General features: G+C 41.8%; 1 protein-coding gene across 1 annotated transcript; it reads left to right on the top strand.

The window, feature by feature from the left end:
- The first annotated feature begins 4,045 nt into the window (after positions 1–4,045).
- mex3a (mex-3 RNA binding family member A) lies at positions 4,046–16,948 on the top strand. The gene is made up of 2 exons (XM_087778849.1): positions 4,046–4,559; positions 9,079–16,948. The coding sequence occupies exons 1-2, from the start codon at positions 4,118–4,120 to the stop codon at positions 10,230–10,232; spliced, it is 1,596 nt and encodes a 531-aa protein (XP_087634975.1). The 5' UTR covers positions 4,046–4,117; the 3' UTR covers positions 10,233–16,948.
- The last annotated feature ends 568 nt before the right edge of the window (positions 16,949–17,516 follow it).

Below are 17,516 nucleotides of genomic sequence, written 5' to 3'. Positions count from 1 at the left end.
AATCTTGAAAATACATACCCATTATGATAAGGGGTAATGATACGACATGTTGATACTGTAGTTACAGAGATATATTTGTAGTATTATTGAGTACTTGACTCTGGTGTTGCACAATTTACAGACCACATGACTCTTGACAAAATTGTAACTGCTTTTATTTGTTTTGAAACCAAAATATGTCCAAACATCAGCTTTTAAAGCCAAGAGTCAACTGTATGCTCTCATCCTCAGTCATTACGGGGATCTTGCAGGATTTCATTGTTCATTTAGCAGTGGAGGACGTAATGACTAGGCATATGTACTCTCAAGAATCTGGCTACACGATGTGTATCACAATACAGGGGCAAAAATACGATATATTGTGATACTGTATTAACAAGAATATATTTGTAGTATTGTCCGAGTACTTGACTCTGGTGTTGCAGAATTTACAGACCGCATGACTCTTGACAAAGTCGTAACTGCTTTCATTTGTTTTGAAACTAAACTATATCCAAACATTAGCTTTAAAGATCTGCTGGAGTCGACTGTATCCTCTTATCCTCAGTCATCACCGGGATCTCGCCAGATTTCATTATTCCTTAAGGTGCGGAGGACATAACGGCCGCTGCCATCTAGCGGCCAGAAGTTTAATTGTAACAGAAAAGAGAACAAAAGAAGTCAATATTTGCATGTTAATAGTACATTTTTGATCTAATCTTTATCTAAACAAAATGTTTTAGACAAAATATAAAACATTAAGTATGATCAAAAATAAAATACGATTCAAAAGCCAAAAAAAAACAAAGAATAAATGTATGTTTTGGAGGAAAAAACTCGATACAGTATCCATGAAAGAAAATATTGCGAATATCAGTGTATTTACATTTTCTTACAGCCTAGTTATACGTGTGTATCTTTAAAACAAATAAACGTAATACCATCTCATTGGGAACCACCCATACACCTCTGCTCAGGGTAAGACTCAGCAGGGACCACTCGGCCAGATGGTCAAGATCATTGAGTTTTTATGTGCAAGAAACATGACCTCACTCGTGCTTTCACAAGTATCACGTAACGCACACACACACACACATTAAGCAGAAATAATAAATGCAGCCTGCAGCTATGTGGAGGGATCAGGCGAGTCCATCAGAACCAGTCGGAACGATGGCTATCAGCATCAATCACATCTTTAAACTCACACATCACGAGAGGAAGAGGCATTGAGAGGAAACATGATCCCGGATCCATGTTTCTTATTGATCCTCCTCCCTTAAGACCCCATTAATGGATCCCGGTGACCTCTTGGACACAGCCCGGAACCGGTCCTCGCTCACACCCAATCCCCTGGTCCCCTCGCTGGGTGGGGATTGGGGGCAGACCCCCTGGGCCCACCCTCTGGTCCATCACGCTATCCTTCTCTCCTCCTGCTGCTGTTTGTTATCCCTGTTGTTGGGTGGGAGTGGACGGAGAGGAGGGGGGTGATTTAATCCTGGCTTCATAGCCAGACTCTCCAGTGGGTTCTCATCTGCGACTGGTCCTTGGGGATGTACCCCCACCTCCACCAACAACACAGACTAGTCCCCAGCATTTCAGACGTACACAAACACCTGATTCTATTTTAAGGCCCTGATGATATTTGTGAGTGTTATTAAAAGGCAGAAGGCGTCGGAACAGAGACGCTAAAATATTCATACGAAACACAGCAATATGAATGTTTGTTGTCTGGTTGTTAAGGAGACGACGCACAGCCAAGGATCTATATTTGTGCTTTAAATTGAATCTCTATGACCTCACGCTCATGTGCAAGAATTCCAAACTGCGAAACTAGTTTTAACTGTCATTCCTTGCTATTAACGCGACTGTCGTGTAGGAACAGAAAGTTCAAACGGGTTTCTTTCCTCGGTGTTTGATACCTGTCTTTCATTCTCACCTGTCATTGTCAAAACAATCTTAAACTTCATGAACTTGTGGCAAGTGGGCCATTTGTGGCAGGTGACATAATATTCCGCAGCCCTCCATTTATTGTCTAATGTTTATTATGAGAGCAAGGGAATCCAATTTGGTTTAGCAATAGATGGTTAATAAATAAATATTATCACATCAAAAGTTATTATTTATATAACATTGATTGTATGATGAAGATGGAACAGATTTCATTAAAAAATAGCACAATCATGGCCCAAAACTGACGGTGAAACGACACAAATAAATCCATTAAACATTAAACAAAGAATATAATTCATGTATATAATAAAATAATGTATCATGACGTTCAGAACAAAACCTACTGCCCCCCCCCCAAGAATGAACTCTGGTGACCCCGTCCTGGCCAGTTAATTTCGAGACCCCTGACGTGCATAGTGTGAATTTCTTTATGACTTAATATATACTTGATAATATTGTATTCAATCGCATTAGGCATTTTAAATTATATTAATTTACAAAAGATGCTTCTTATAAAACTCCTTCTCAAGAATCATGTCATATTTGTAAACATATTGGTTATCAAAACAATGTTTAAAAATGAATATAGGAAGCTAAATTATCATTTATTATCATCTTGTTCTTTCGCTTTATTTCTCTTTGTTCTTGTTTTTATTTTATTTCGATTTTTTTTAATGAAAAATTGCTGTATTTGCTGTGGATAATTTGGTAAAAAACAATGTCAATAAAGTTCTACCTAACCTAACCTAACCTAAAATGTTTGGGTTAAGAAATACAATAACACTTTATTAAAAGTGGTAAAAACAAGACTTTGAGCTCAGATTATTAGTCAACAAAAACTCTTCAGCTAACTTTTTTTTCCTCTAAACTAATTGAATTGAGAATTACTAGAAATGCACATTATTATATAAACAGAGTTTAGATTAAAGATGCTCTTTGATTCAAAGGGCAGTTACGTCATAAAATAAAAACTCGTGTAAAGATGTTATTGAAAAAAAACAAAACACAAAGTGATCATTTACTCATCATATGACTTTTAGGGGGGAATGTGCGAAAACAAAACAAAACAGCAAACAAAAACAAAGATCTTAAACCCGATTTTTTTTTTTTTAATCCTTTGTTTATTAACTGATAAACACTTTGTTGCTCCTCAAACATTGAAAGGAAGCGAGGGAATGTAAAGGAGTAATATGGATGTTATTGTTGTCAAAACTGCAGTTTGGGTGTGTGATGCTGCCAGGCGTGGTTTGTGTGTCGAGACCATCGTGGCGAGTCTGTGTGAGCGCTTCTTTGTTCACCGGCGCTGCTGCTGCTGCTGCTGCTGCAAAACCCCCTTTTTTTTTCTTTACAGGAAAAAAAAAAATGTGCGGGGGTCTTTTTTTTTTTTTTCTGTTCACCCGCTGCATAGGGTCTGCGACGCCTGTCTGACAACTCCCTTTCTCCTCGTATACATCTCCCCCTCCCCTCGCTGAGACACCCTCTTTTCTCCCTTCTATACATAACATCCTCATGCGGAGACAACAACGCGGTGACCTGCCGCAAAGAGGGGTGGTCCATCCTCACTCACCCCTTAAAAAGAAGGGACAATATTTACGATGGGAAGAAGTGTGCTTTGAATGAAGGCGGTGTATTTTTTTTTTTTGTCTCCCTCCCTCCGTATGAAAGTTGACATCATCTTTTGTGGTCGCCATGTGCGCCTTCCGACTGTTTACATCCTGGGTCTTACATAAGGCGCACCGAAATGCGGTTTTTTTTTTTTTCTTAAGCCGCACCTTAATGTCGCGCAAACAAAAAAAAAAAAAAAAGAGGGGACACACGAGGGGAAGCGTGTTTCTTTAGGTGAAGAGTTTTTTTAGAAGATGGTTCAAAAAAAAAAAAAAAAGGGAGGGAGCGGAGGAGACCAGACTGGGTGGAGCGTCGCGTCAGACCCGGCCCCCCATCAACCCGCGCAGACGGCCTTGTGTCCCGCTTCAGCCTGGAGCTCGCAGGAGGGAGACTACTGTACTGGAAGTGGTGGAGAGAGAGAGAAAGAGAGGGGGGGACGATCCGTGGGAGGGACTAGCGCAAAAGAAGGGAGGAGGAGGGAGGGGGGGGAGAGAGAGTCGGAAAGGAGGAGGGGGCGGCACGGGTGCTGTTTCTCTCCAGTCTCTTTTCCCCTGTCTTTGTCTCACACACTCTTTTGTTAGCCATGCCTAGCCTGCTGGTTCTAGCAGGGATCATGGAGAAAAACGGGGGCTACGGCGGGGATCTGGCCGGCTCCGGCTTCGGCAGCGAGGGGCTCCTGGTGCCGCCCGACGAGGACGAGGACGACTCCCGTGCCCTCAGGGTCGCGCTGGGCCAGTTGTCTCTGCTGGGTCTCGGGGAAGGCGAGGACGTCGGCGGCGGCGTCGGCGCCCCGTCCACAGGAGGAGTACAGGACCGGAGCAACAACAACAACAACAACCACCACCACCACAACCACAACAACGGCGGCGGCGGCGGGGACGCGGGGGCCATCCTGCAGGGGAAGAGCAAGTTGTGCGCCCTGTACGAGGGCTCCTCGGGTGAGACCAAGGGACGAGGCTGCAACATCACGGAATGCGTCCCGGTGCCCAGCTCCGAACATGTGGCCGAGATCGTGGGCAGACAAGGTAAACACCCCCCCATCCGATCCAACTTCTCTTTGTGTGTGTATGGTGTGTGTGTGTGTGTCCCTCAACTGTTACCTGGTGTTATTTGACAAAGAAAAGGGAGTGGTGTGTGTGTGTGTGTGTGCGTGTTTTTTTTTTGGACTCCCCCCGAGACATCCCACTTTTTTTTCCTGCCACAACTTCTCATCTTACTATCACATTTAAAAAAAAAATGTTTTAGGCGTTTTTAATCCAGCATTAAGTACAGAGTAATAGTCTCTCTCTCGCCTTCTCTCGCCCTCTCTTGGGCGAATAATTCCACATCCACGCCATCAATGTCAGACACACTGGAGCAGGAGAGCACTTGCTTCCTTTGTCGTCTGAGACGCGCCAGACTGTTCGAAAAAAGACAACGTGCTCGCGTCTGTTTTCAACTTTGAACCTCCCTCCCTCCCTTCCTTCCCTCCCCCCCACACCCCACCCCTCGTGAAGCCCCTTTTTAATATGAAGGTATTTTTTTGATTTTAACTGAACCCAGTTGTTGTTTTTTTTGTCCTCCAAATACTGAGTCTGTTCTGCATCTTGTTTATTATGTTGTCCCACTGACACATTTGGACAAAAGGAGGTCCCGGTGTACTCCCCCCTTTGTCCCACCCCGTCTTTCCACCCATCTACTTTTTTTTTTAAATTCAATATAAAAAAAGGCCATACATGACAGCAGCTGTCAAACAAAAGGTGTGAAGAGTCCAGGAATGGAGGGTGGGGAGCATGAAGGATGGGTCTTCCAGGGTGACTCAGCGAGAAGTTAGCAGGTGGGATTTGTTCTTAAAAAACCCCCCCCCTCACCCCACATTGTTGTTGTTTTTCTCCATCGGTCGGTCGGGGGGGTTCAAGTAGATAAAGTATCTTCTTCTCGCCCTCCTGCTTGTTGATGGTGTTACTCATTGTTAGTGAAAGAGTGTGGCACTGGGAGGAGGAGAAGAAAAAAAAAACAACAAGATGAGACAGACGGGCAGCAAACAAAAAAAAAAAAAGCTGAATGGGAGTCGCGTCTTGGAGCCTCACTCCAGTGCACACTCTCGATACCACATGGTCGCCCGAGTGAGGCGAGGGGAGTGCAGGGTGGGTCGGGTACGGAGCGACAATAACAGCCTCTGCTGGGATCTAAAGGCATATTTAAGGGATACATTCTGGATTTTCGGGCGATTGAAAGATAGCCGAAAGAGGGATGTGGGGGGGGGGGATTCGTCGCGTGGACCCTTTTGTCTTGACTGGGGAAGAAGAAGAAGTGCTGATCCGGGAGGATTTGAGAATCGGTACACACCCCCCTTTTCCACTCAGCGATGGTGCACTAGAGGCTGCTGCCTGGTGGAACTGGAAATCACAGCATCCTGTTATGAAGATATGATGGCGTGCTGCTGTCTGTATCACAAACATTGATTCACCGGGACGCTCTTGTATCCTCCTCCAGAGCTCTTCACATCCGCCACTGGGTTTTTTTTTTTTTTTTGTGTGTGTTTTCAATCCCAAAAATAAAGCTCTCACCGGCGGGAACATTTTCTATTATGGTTCATTTATTAAGGTTTGTTTATTTCATCAAAAAAATGATCTCGTTTTCACCGAGTCAGGCTCGGACCATGTGGTCTTCGATTTTGGTTCGTGTGTGACGACCACGTTTACAAATGACACACGAGGACAGTTGAGTCAATTAATTCAACAAATATTTCCAACAAAAGCCTCAAATAACAAAAGGATCATTAAGCAGAGTGGGGAGATTGATTTTTTAAAGGAAAGCAATACACAAATAATGCAGTCTGGAAAAGTTACAATCAGGTAAAAGTACTGTTTTATATATTAGTAAGTAAATAACAGAAAAAACAGGAATATTCTTATGATTAAAATAAGTATGATGAGAAATTCCATTAATATCACACTGTTAAATGCATTTAAACATTTATATTTCTATTTTCCTCATTTATCTCCCTATATAATAGTGGTGTGTATCGACAAGAATCTGGAGATATGTGTTACGATATATTTGGATATTGTAGTAACGACGACACATTGAGTTTCTTGTTGATATTGTAGGAAAACTGAGATCTATGTTTGAATTTCACAAAAGAAGAAAATCAAGTTGATATTTGCATGTTAATTGTAACTAAAAAATCGATACAAGGCTGTTGAATATCGTACAGAAAATATCACGATATTGAAGTATATCAATATTTCTTTACAACCTTTTATTTTCACATTATATTTCCATGATGAATACAATACTATATCTGATATTAACAAAACATGTTTTAGTTTCTTTAATACAATAAGTAGTTTCAATAAAATGTTAAATAATATTACCATTTTATTTGGAAATATACATATTTTTTGACATTGCTTTCCAAGAATATTTGCTTGAAACTGGGGTAAATAACTCATCAGATCATTAATTATACCACTAATCTGTGTAATAACACCATCTAACAAGGTGTTTTTAGAATTATTCTGTCTCGTTTCCTTCTCCCCAGACTCCTGGGAAGTAAGTGTTCCTGAGTTAAGTGGACCTATTTCGCAGCATTAGTAAGACATCCATCTTAAACTGTCTAAAACCCTTTGATATTCCCCCCTTTTTTTTTTTTTAAAGATGAGTCTGTCTGAGCGGCAGCACCTGGAACTAGAAAAGCTCGTCGGGGACTAAAAAAGTCACATTGGACTCGTCAATAACTGCCAGAGTCTTAACAAGGCAGCTGTTTTTTTATTATTTTATTTGTAAAGCAAAAACAGATCCTAGTTTATCTGCGTGAACTGTCACCATAGGTTTCGGGAGAAACAATTTATTTTCGTGGAAACTGAACGATGTGATGCATGGGAATAATCAGCGGTCAAAACAATAAAAACTAGCCTTGCTATTTGGCTGCCGGAGTTCAAGTGAAGGTCAGGAGCCGACTGAACTCCTCTGTGTAGAATTATTCTTCTCAAGTTCATTTAAGGAATAAACAGCAACGACCCAAACCCCGTCATCCTGAAAGCTCGAGGGGCAATAAAGAGACTGTTGTTTTGCGTCCTAGCTAACTTTTCAACGCGTCTTTTTTACGATCATTTTGACTCTTTATGGGCGATTTCAAGACAGGGTTTTATCCTCTACCTAACTTAGCCAAAACTCATCAACAAAAAGCAAACTATTTAAGATAGTCTTCGGTGTTTTGAAAGACGTCTGTTGCTTCTAACCTCGCCTCTGTTTTTAGAATAAACTGCATCCATTTCAGTTCCTGTTTTTAGTGTTTTTTAAGCACAATTACAAGCCACATTTGAGAGGTAGAGAGTGTTCTCTAATAACCCCCGCCCAGAACATCGGGTTCAGACTCCCATAGATGGAGGGTGATGGTATGTAAATGAGTGGGAAAACTAGAGGAGCGCGCTAATGGCTGCTTAAAACAATGAGGTTTTTTTCGGTTATATGAACTGATTTATTCTTATTGGTCTGAAGTACTAATGGTTTAATGAGTTATGTCGAATCCAAATCAGAATAATTGATTTGAAAATTCCTTGGACATTATACTAGAATCTCTAGCAAACATGTTGTTTTTTACTCTGTGTCAGACATTAGCATTCGCGCTAATCTGTAGCAACCTCGGTAATGCAGGCCTAGAAACATTTAACCTTAAATATTAAAAAGAAAAATGGATCACCGACTGACTTCTTTAGGTCCTCCACAGCTAAATGAACAAGGAAATCCCACGTGATGACTGAGGACGAGAGGATACAGTCGACTCTAGAAGCTTTTAAAGAGGATGTTTGGAGATATTTTGGTTTCAAAACAAATGAAAGCAGTTATAACTTCGTCAAGAGTTCCGTGGTCTGTAAATTCTGCAACACCAGAGTGAAGTACTGGACAATACTACAAATATATACTTGTTCCTGCAGTATCACAATACATCTTATTGTTGCCCGTGTACCGTGAGATGTATGTTGTTGCCAGATTCCTTTCAAAATAACCAACGACAAAATATACTGAAAAGAGTCAAGTACCTGACATTGCTACAAAATATATCCTTGTTACTGCAGTATCACTATATATTGTATCATCGCCCATGTATCATGATACGTATCGTGTCGCCATAGTCTTGCTAGTGATCATTCAAGGCTAATATTGATCCTCTTGTGTCACTAAAGAAGAAACACTCTTTGCCGAAGTCCTTAGAAGTATTTCCATATGATTTTTTTCAACTATAAGAGGATAATTAAGGGTAAGAGTAGTTAAGGGTTTAAGACATTGGTGCAGTTAGGAATTTCTAATCTAAGGAACTAATAAAAGCATCTATTTTCCATCGAGAGCCAAATGAGAACTGACGGTGTTTAGATGGTAATGAAGCTTGTGTATATACGTTTACACCCCAATGGGAAACTCATAAATCAACTCTCTCTGGACCTCTTATGTGTACAAATCCCAACCGTTGAATAGCATTTCGCTTCTGCCGTAGACTCGTGAGTCGTAGCTTCTGGTTTCTGAGGTTAATCTCTTTTTCCTGATGCGTCTCCTCCACAGGTTGCAAGATCAAAGCCCTGAGGGCCAAGACCAACACCTACATCAAGACCCCCGTCCGAGGAGAGGAGCCGGTCTTCCTGATCACGGGCCGGAAGGAGGACGTCGCCCTGGCTCGCCGGGAAATCATCTCCGCCGCCGAGCACTTCTCCATGCTCCGGGCCTCGCGCAATAAGCTGGGGGTGTCCTTCAGCGGCTCGCCGCCCACGCCCCTGCCGGGCCAGACCACCATTCAGGTGAGAGTGCCATACCGCGTGGTGGGGCTGGTGGTGGGGCCCAAAGGATCCACCATCAAGCGCATCCAGCAGCAGACCTGCACCTACATCGTCACCCCGAGCCGGGACCGCGACCCCGTCTTCGAGATCACCGGGTCGCCGAGCAACGCCGAGCGCGCCCGGGAGGAGATCGAAGCGCACATCGCCTTCCGGACCGGGGGTCTCCACGACCACAACAACGAGAACGACTGCTTGGGGCCGAACGGCGGGAGCAGTCCGGGGGGCAGCAGTGGCGGCGGCGGCGGCGGCCTGGAGAGCCGGCTACAGCAGGTGTGGGGGCTGCAGGGGGGCCAGCGCAAGCCCCTGACCAGCAGCTACCGTCAGAACTTCTCGGACGCCATCGTCGGCGGAGGGGGCGGCGGCGAGGGAGGGGGCATGTACAACAAGAGCAACTTCTCCAACTCCGGAGACAAGCCCTGCTCTTACTTCGGATCCGAGGGAACCCAGAGCTGGGGCGACCCCGACTACCCCAAACAGGTGGCCTTCTACGCGCAGCAGCGCTCCAAGAGTTTCGGAGGTCTACCTCTCCCCCTGACCAGACTCTCTCCGGGCTTATCTGATTCCTGCGGAGGAAGCACCAACAACTCTTCAGTCACCAGCATCGTGCCGGGCGGGGGCTCGCCTCACGCCCAGGCCCGCCGCGCGCACAGCGAGCCCACCTCCGCCGGCGAGGGCTTCCCGGGGAGGCTCCCCGTGCCGGACTCGCCGCCGGCCGTGCGGGACTGCATGACCTGCTTCGAGAGCAAAGTGACGGCTGCCTTGGTGCCCTGTGGCCATAACCTCTTCTGCATGGAGTGTGCCATCCGAATCTGTGAGCTCAACCACCCAGAGTGCCCCGTGTGCCACACCCAGGTCACGCAGGCCATCCGAATATTCTCCTAAGGAACCACGTCAGTTTTTATCATCGGTTTTGTCAGTGTTTGTTCGATAATTATTTACTGTTATTATAATTATTATTACAATACACTTCTTTTTTTTTTTTTTTTTTTCAGAAAAATTTTAAAACGATCCAAGCAGATATTTTAGAAGGCACTGCTTGCTTTACTAAAATGTATAAGAAATATTTTTAAGTTTTTCTTTTATATATATAAATATATATATGCATATATATTTTATAAAGGTTTTGTTTATAAGAGAAGTATAGTACTTTTCGGTTTTTTGACTGCTGCTGTTTTTCATGAACGAATCACAGCGAGGGCAGAGTTAGACGGTAATGTGAACATTTTTATTATGAAATTTTTTATTTTACCATGAAGTGGGTTTATAGGGAAGGAATATGATTGTTGAAGTATCCGAAAAAAACTGCACCTGACTTAACCCAGAAGAGTCAATGTTGTCAAAAGAAGATTTCCATTGCACCGCACCAAACAATCATCTTGAGTCAAACAAAAAAAAAAAAGAAAGAAAAATGGGATGTCAATCATACCGAGGGAAATTTTTTGGGGGAAATCTAAAGGTGAAGCCTTTTTGTTTCAGGTGAACTGTGATTGTGGTTTATCAAAGTAGATATTGAAAATATTGGTTCTAGGCTCGCAATCTATATTAGAAAACAAAGACAGCCATTTATTTTATTCTTTATATCTTTATATTCTTATAAGCCAGATGAATAAGAGGAAACATTGTTTATTTATAGTAATTGGTTTTTATCGGTAGTGTCGCTAACGGATAACCGCGGAAGTTTATTGAAAAAAAACAAACGAACTGGTCCTCGTGGCACTTGAGACGCAAACCGGGTTCAGCTTATAACGGATTCTGTTTAAGAAGCCCAAATAAAACTTACAGTTTGCAGATAGAAAAGTTCCGAAAGCCACGTTAAGTGTGCTTTCGTTGTCTTGTGCGAGGCGGGACTGGGATGTTCGGGCGGTAAACGAAGAGGGGAATCGGTTGAGAACGACCATCCATCCTGAATCAGCTGGAAACAAACAAAAAAAATCCAGAATCTGTCTCCAGTACAAACGGCGAACCCTGCTGTCGCTTCTGAACACATTTGGAGGGGAAGGCAGGTGTTTCACGACCCACCCCTGGCCGTGACCCCGGAGCTGGAGGTCCATTCTGCTCCTATTCTTCAGGGGTACCCCCCCCCCCCCCTTACACCCTGCGTACAGTTGGACGGCAGGCCTCGCGGAGAGGGGTCGTATTGTGTGTCTGGTCGCGGAGAGCTCGGACACGGCCCCGGATCTGCTCTTTGATAATTAGGCAAATGGTCCAGGTGCGGACCGTGTGCGCTGGGGTGAAGGGGGGGTGGGATACGGAGGGGGTCCCGCGGCGAGCAGTTAACCGTCACTGAATGCAGCAAACGGCTAACACAATCCCTCCATTTTCCACTCCATTTTGCCCCCATGCTCTCCCCCCCTTTTTCTTTCTCCTCAGAAGCTTCTGTAGCCCCTAAAGAGGGGAGGGAGGTCGAAGGGGGGGCTTTTGTCCCTAAATGATGCGAAATTAGACAAAGAAAAAAAAAAAGAAGGCGCCAAATTTCAAAAGAAACACCAGTTACATTTTTTAATCGAACGACGATCTGTCACATAAAATCCCCTTTCTGGTCTTCTGGATTCACATCCAGGCCCGGTTTAAGTGACAGCAGCGATTACAAAAGACCCCCCCTCCCCTCTAGTCCCCCCACCTCGCCACACTTCTTGCTGGCTCACTACTGTACAGGACACTCCGCAGCTGCCACTTCACCATGGACACTATAGACAGACCCCCACCCAGAGCTACCCGCCCCCCCCCCCCCCCCCCCGAAAATGAAATCTGACAATTGTAATTGACAGGAAAGCGGAGGAAACGCCCCATTTAACCAGCACTCATGCTGAATCAAATTACACACCCTCTGCGTCTGTCGAGGCCCCAGCCCGGGGATTTCGGAGGGCTCGAAGAGAACGGATGGGGATTAAAGCTGTTGAATGATAGAAGGGAAGGGGCGGGGTTGGGGGGGTTCACTCTGTCTGGAGAAAAGAGAGGCTGCGGGAGAAAATAAAATCCCCCCCCAAAAAAAAAATTATGATCCTGAAACAAGTTCCGAGCTGATGAGCGGACGCTCGTTCTTTTGTACTGGAGACAAGAAACAAAAAATAATGTATCCAAAAAAAAAAAGCACTACATTAAATTCTTCAAAGTACTAGTGAAATCTAATAACCTTGCACAGTGATTTGTCCAGCAGTAAGACATCATTATTTAAAAGTATTTACTTTTTTTTTTTATGCCTTAATTTAATTTTTATATTTAATGCCACTTTTCTCTGGCAAACAAGGTAGCATCGTTGGCCTTTTTTTTTGTTTTATTTTTTTAGATAAGAAAAAATAGTACCAACCCCCTAAAAAAAAATATCTACTTTTCAAGCCCTTCTTTTTTTTAAAAAAAAAGAAAGAATGTGAAACTACTTGGGTGGGAAAACGAGGGATTCAGGAAATTGGGGAGTAAAGAAAAAAAAAGATTAAAAGCACCTTATACAACAATGCCCCTTTGATAGAAACCAAACCGACCACTGATGGTGAAATTTAAAAGTCATGCACATAAGGATTCCCTATCATTTATTTTTTATTCATTACGGTGGTTCTTGTGAGGAAAAATCGTAGGACTTTGGGAGACCTCTTTTTTTTTTTTCTTTTTGAAAAAGTCATTGCTGGTGACTCCGATGGGAGTTTTGCACTGGTCCAATGAAAAGAGAGGATTAATGGTTTAGATGCTGTATAAGTTATGAGTATTGTAAGAAAAGCACTCTTGAGTATTTATGTAAATACGGTATGTGTATCAGTTTTCGGGTGTCCAGACAACAGCCTGCTCTTAATAGTGAGGTTTTTTTTTGTTTTGAGAGTTAATCTTTTTATACGTCCCATCGACCGTTAATAGTATATTAGATAGATCCATTGAAAATGTTATTTAAGTATCTTTCATCCAAATATTTAGAAAATTTAACCAGACACGTCTATAAACTTTAAGAATTAATATCCTTTTATAAAGTGTATAAAATCCCCCAAATAATTTTAGCCACAATAACCCCCCCCCCCTATCCCGGAAATCAGTTTATGTAGAATAGAGCGAGAAGCAATAATACAGTACTGGGACAATAAACAGACTCTTCAGTCCGTTCTTGGAATAATATTCTATTTAGAAATTGACCTGGATTGTTCGAGATGTTGCGATTCCTCAAATCTAAACAAGATTACCGTCAACATAATGGATCAGTTCAGGACACTTGCTCTTGTTCATCAGGGTTTTTAGTTTATCTTGTGTTCAATATCAATCAGACGACAGGGTGTTTGCTTTTTTTTAGAGACTGTTCTGAAGTCAGTAAAATGCATTTTTTTACACGACCAAGACGCTCGGTCTGGTTTGTAAAGAAAGAAGAAAAAAAAGAAGAGCAGCTGCTTGGACTTTGCTCGGCGCGGAACAATGTTTTTGATCGGAGGTGCGTGAGGTGAGAGCAGCGAGACGACATCGTACTGTAACCTGGTACTGCTGGTTCACATGGGCAGCAATGTTGAGGTGCTAACCTGCGGAGGCTTCACGACTTCCACACAGGAAGAAGTACTGTACGCTCTGCTATCCTTTTTGTGTCCCTTTATAAACGTGGCTTGAAAACGAGCAAATCGTTCCCGATCTACGACGCAGTTATCTCTACTTTATTTGCACGTCAAACTGACCAGAAGTTGCTCATGATATAATCAAAAATGGCCACTATGTAAACTCTTGTCTATTAGTGATAGTTAAAAGCACTGCTGCCACACGAAAGCCAAAATCCCCACAATGCAGCAGCTTTAAGATTTAAGTGCTTCCTTTTTTTTTTTTTCAAAAACTCACTTTTTAGTTTTTCCCTCCAAAAAAGTTTGGGTTCTAACTGAGAGACATTACCTATATGTGCATCTGACAACTAGTTTAGATAGTCATCTGCATATTTATAAAGGGACTTTTATTTTATTTCTATTAGTGTTGCTGTCCATGTGAACAAACTTTTTATCCGTTTTTTTTTTTCTATGACTTCAGCATCTTAGGATTTAAAAGAAATAGCTCTATATTTTTTCACTGCGCCGCACATTGTTTGAAAATCTGTATTATTTCTGAAAGGAAAAAGGTCAAATGTAGCCAAAGAGCAAATCAAAAAAAAAAAGGAGCCTAGACTTGCGTGTTAAAGCATCTGAATAATTCCGATTTTTTTTCTTTCTTTTGTTACCCAAAAGTCTCAGAGAGGACTCCCAATCGATATCTGTGAAAATAGAGGCATATCATGTTTCAGTGTTGTAAGATTAGTTTATGACTACAGAGGCGCCGGTAAAGGACTCCCCAAAGAGAGCGTCTAAAGCACATCCTGGCACTTACACAGTCCACTGAACCGCTCCGGGCCCAACATCGTGGAAAGATGAGGGACGCGATTTTTCGTCGAAGATGACGCCGGGTGGACGATTATTTTTTGTTTTGTTTAGGAAAACATTAGGGACAAAAACAACACTGTGGTTGTTCATTCGCGAGCCATGTATCCTTCAGTTTTATCTGCATGCAACTCAAATATAGCACAGTAGTTAAGATTTATCTAATAACGATCATCACATGTATAAGCAGCTTTAAGAAGTCGGTTTTAGATATTTGCCGTGTAGTTTACCGCTCTCATGAAAAAGTTTAATTGACAAATATACTACGGTGTAAGTTTCATTTTTTTTTTTTCACCCGGGTATAGATTCGGATTTTTTTAAACCAGAGCGAAAAAAAGGGGCGGGGTGACTCTCAGTGACGTTCATTTCTTCTTAGTATTATTTACGATATCGTATTAAGGTTTTTATTATAGTACTGGTAGAAACTGTTAATGTTTTTCTTCTCTTTATATGGAAACGACTTTATGCATTTTATGTAGAATCCTTTTTTTTAAAGGAGTGATAGGAAATCCTTATTTTCAATGGATGCACTTAAGCAATTGTACCAACTCGTCGAAAAATAACACATTGAGCATTTGAATGTAAAAAGAAAAAGACCACTCGACTTAATGCACTCCTTTTGTCAAGTTTAAGCTTTAAGTTTTATTTTTTGAGAAGAATTTGTGAGGAGTTTTCCAACTCCGTTTGAGTTCTTCCGCGTACATTTATAGAAAGTAAGAAAAAAAACGAATAAAAAAAAAACATATTACAGTTTCTCAAATCTATTTTGCTAACATGGGTTATTATTTCATAGAAAGCAGAGGAAAAAAAAGTCAGTATCTGGATGTTATTTATGAAAAGTACAAAAAAAAAAAAAGCAACATATTTATGAGTAATCGAGACATTTTGTTTTTTAATTAACGAGAAGTTAATATATTTCTAAACAGTTGGTTTCTACAAATGAATGAAATGAGAAGTTTTATTTATGAAAGTTGCGGATGTCGTTGTTTTTTTCCAAGTGCTTAATGGTCAGTTAAGTCGCCGTGAAGAGAACTCGCACCGTCGCTGAAATTTTTAACTTCTGGGCCCCCCTCAACATCCAGGGGGGCCACGGGATAATTACAGAATAGAATATTTTTTAGAATTTGGAGATATTTTAGTCACAGAGCATCAATTGTGTGCCTCAATTCTATGTATTTTTCCCCCTGCATCAGCATTCTTTCTGCAGTGCTGCTTGCTAAGACTCCCCTTTTCCACTTACACCCCCCATGTTACTGACTGAAACACATTACTCATTTCCTCTGTAATCTAAACTTGCTTTTTTTTTTTTTTTTAGTTTTTTTTGATACAAATATGTTACGACTGGATCAAACGAGGCAGCTGTGGGCGAACACTTTCATTCAGACATTCTTGGTTTGTTGAGCGGGATCAGCAAGAGTCTTGAGGGTGTAGTAATCGATGTAACTACAGTAGACACATTTACACACAACAGAATTCATTACTAGTTTGCATGTATGTTGTACGGTCAACTTAGGCGGGAGAGGCGGCTCAGGGTCAGGGGTCGGGGGGTCGGGTCGTGTGTGTGACGCTGAGCGGCTTCTCCTCTTGTAGATAGTTGAAGCCTCTTTGGAAAACAAAAAAAAAAACCCCATCATGTCCATCTCAGTCCTGCAATTTTTTTTTTTAAAACAAACACCTCATTTGAATTCACTTGAATTTTCTAGACAGAACTTGACAAATAGCACATTTTTTTCTGCTGCACGTGACAGGACAGGAGGGGCTGACATGGCGGATGATGGTTTTCCAAAGAGGCCGACGCGGTTCCGACAGTTTGTCTTTGGTAGCGTTTCCAATATTTCCAGCACAGTGAAGATGTTTCATACCGGGTCTAATAGTGGTATTAGTGCATTAGTTTTTTGGGGCCAGCATCACCTGGCGTTAGTTTCTGGTTTCTCTGTGAACAGTGAAGAAAGGGGGTTTGCTGACCGTCACCGTTGATGGATGGGGAAAACGACAATAATAATAATGGAAAAACGAAAAAAAAGAGTCTTTGTTACAGTGTGCCATGCCCTTGTGAGGCATGTAATATTGCAGGTTTATTTCTTATAGCACATGATTTTTTTGTGAATTACATTTTTTGAAGACATTTTTATGATTATTGTATCTGCGCCATGTTAGTTCTGGTTCTTTGTTATTTTTTCAAGATTCAAGATGTATTGTAAATGTTTCTAATAAAAAGGAAAAAAATGAATTGAACTGGATGGAGCCTGCGTGCTGTGTTTTTAAAGTGCTTTTAAACTACAACCGGGTTGAATAATTGTGCTGTGAAACGGTGAAATGCGTTTAAGGGAATAATTGTAGGAAGCAATTAATTGATCGAATTAATCGCATTTAATCTCGCCTGTTTTGTTTTGGTTTAAAATGATTATTTTGGCAGATACAATTTAGAATTATTTGTTCAAATAATTGGAAAAAGAAATCTCAATCCGTTCTAAATAATGTGCTGTGATTAATTAATCGCGATTAATGCAATAAATTAATACCGCTTTATCTGGAAAACCCAAAGAGTGCCATGACTTTTTGCTCATTTCAACACGTAGAACACTCGTCAAACTTGTGGTGTGTTTAAGATAAGATAAGGCTAAGTTAACAGTAAAGTTGCAGGAAAGGAACAGTAGTAGTTGTTATGCATCGTTTTCGTAGATATACATTTTGTTCAAACCACGATGTAGACGGCTAAAGGATTTTTGGCCCCTTCTACTAACTAGAAGTATCTCCTCACTGTGATCCGTTATGCTAAATAATGCTAGCAATGCTAAAAACA

Source organism: Callionymus lyra, chromosome 17 (genome assembly GCF_982586985.1).
Source record: "Callionymus lyra chromosome 17, fCalLyr1.hap1.1, whole genome shotgun sequence".
Classification (NCBI taxonomy): domain Eukaryota; kingdom Metazoa; phylum Chordata; class Actinopteri; order Syngnathiformes; family Callionymidae; genus Callionymus; species Callionymus lyra.
The sequence above is the reverse complement of the archived record's forward strand: the minus strand, read 5'-3'. Positions and strand labels throughout refer to the sequence as shown.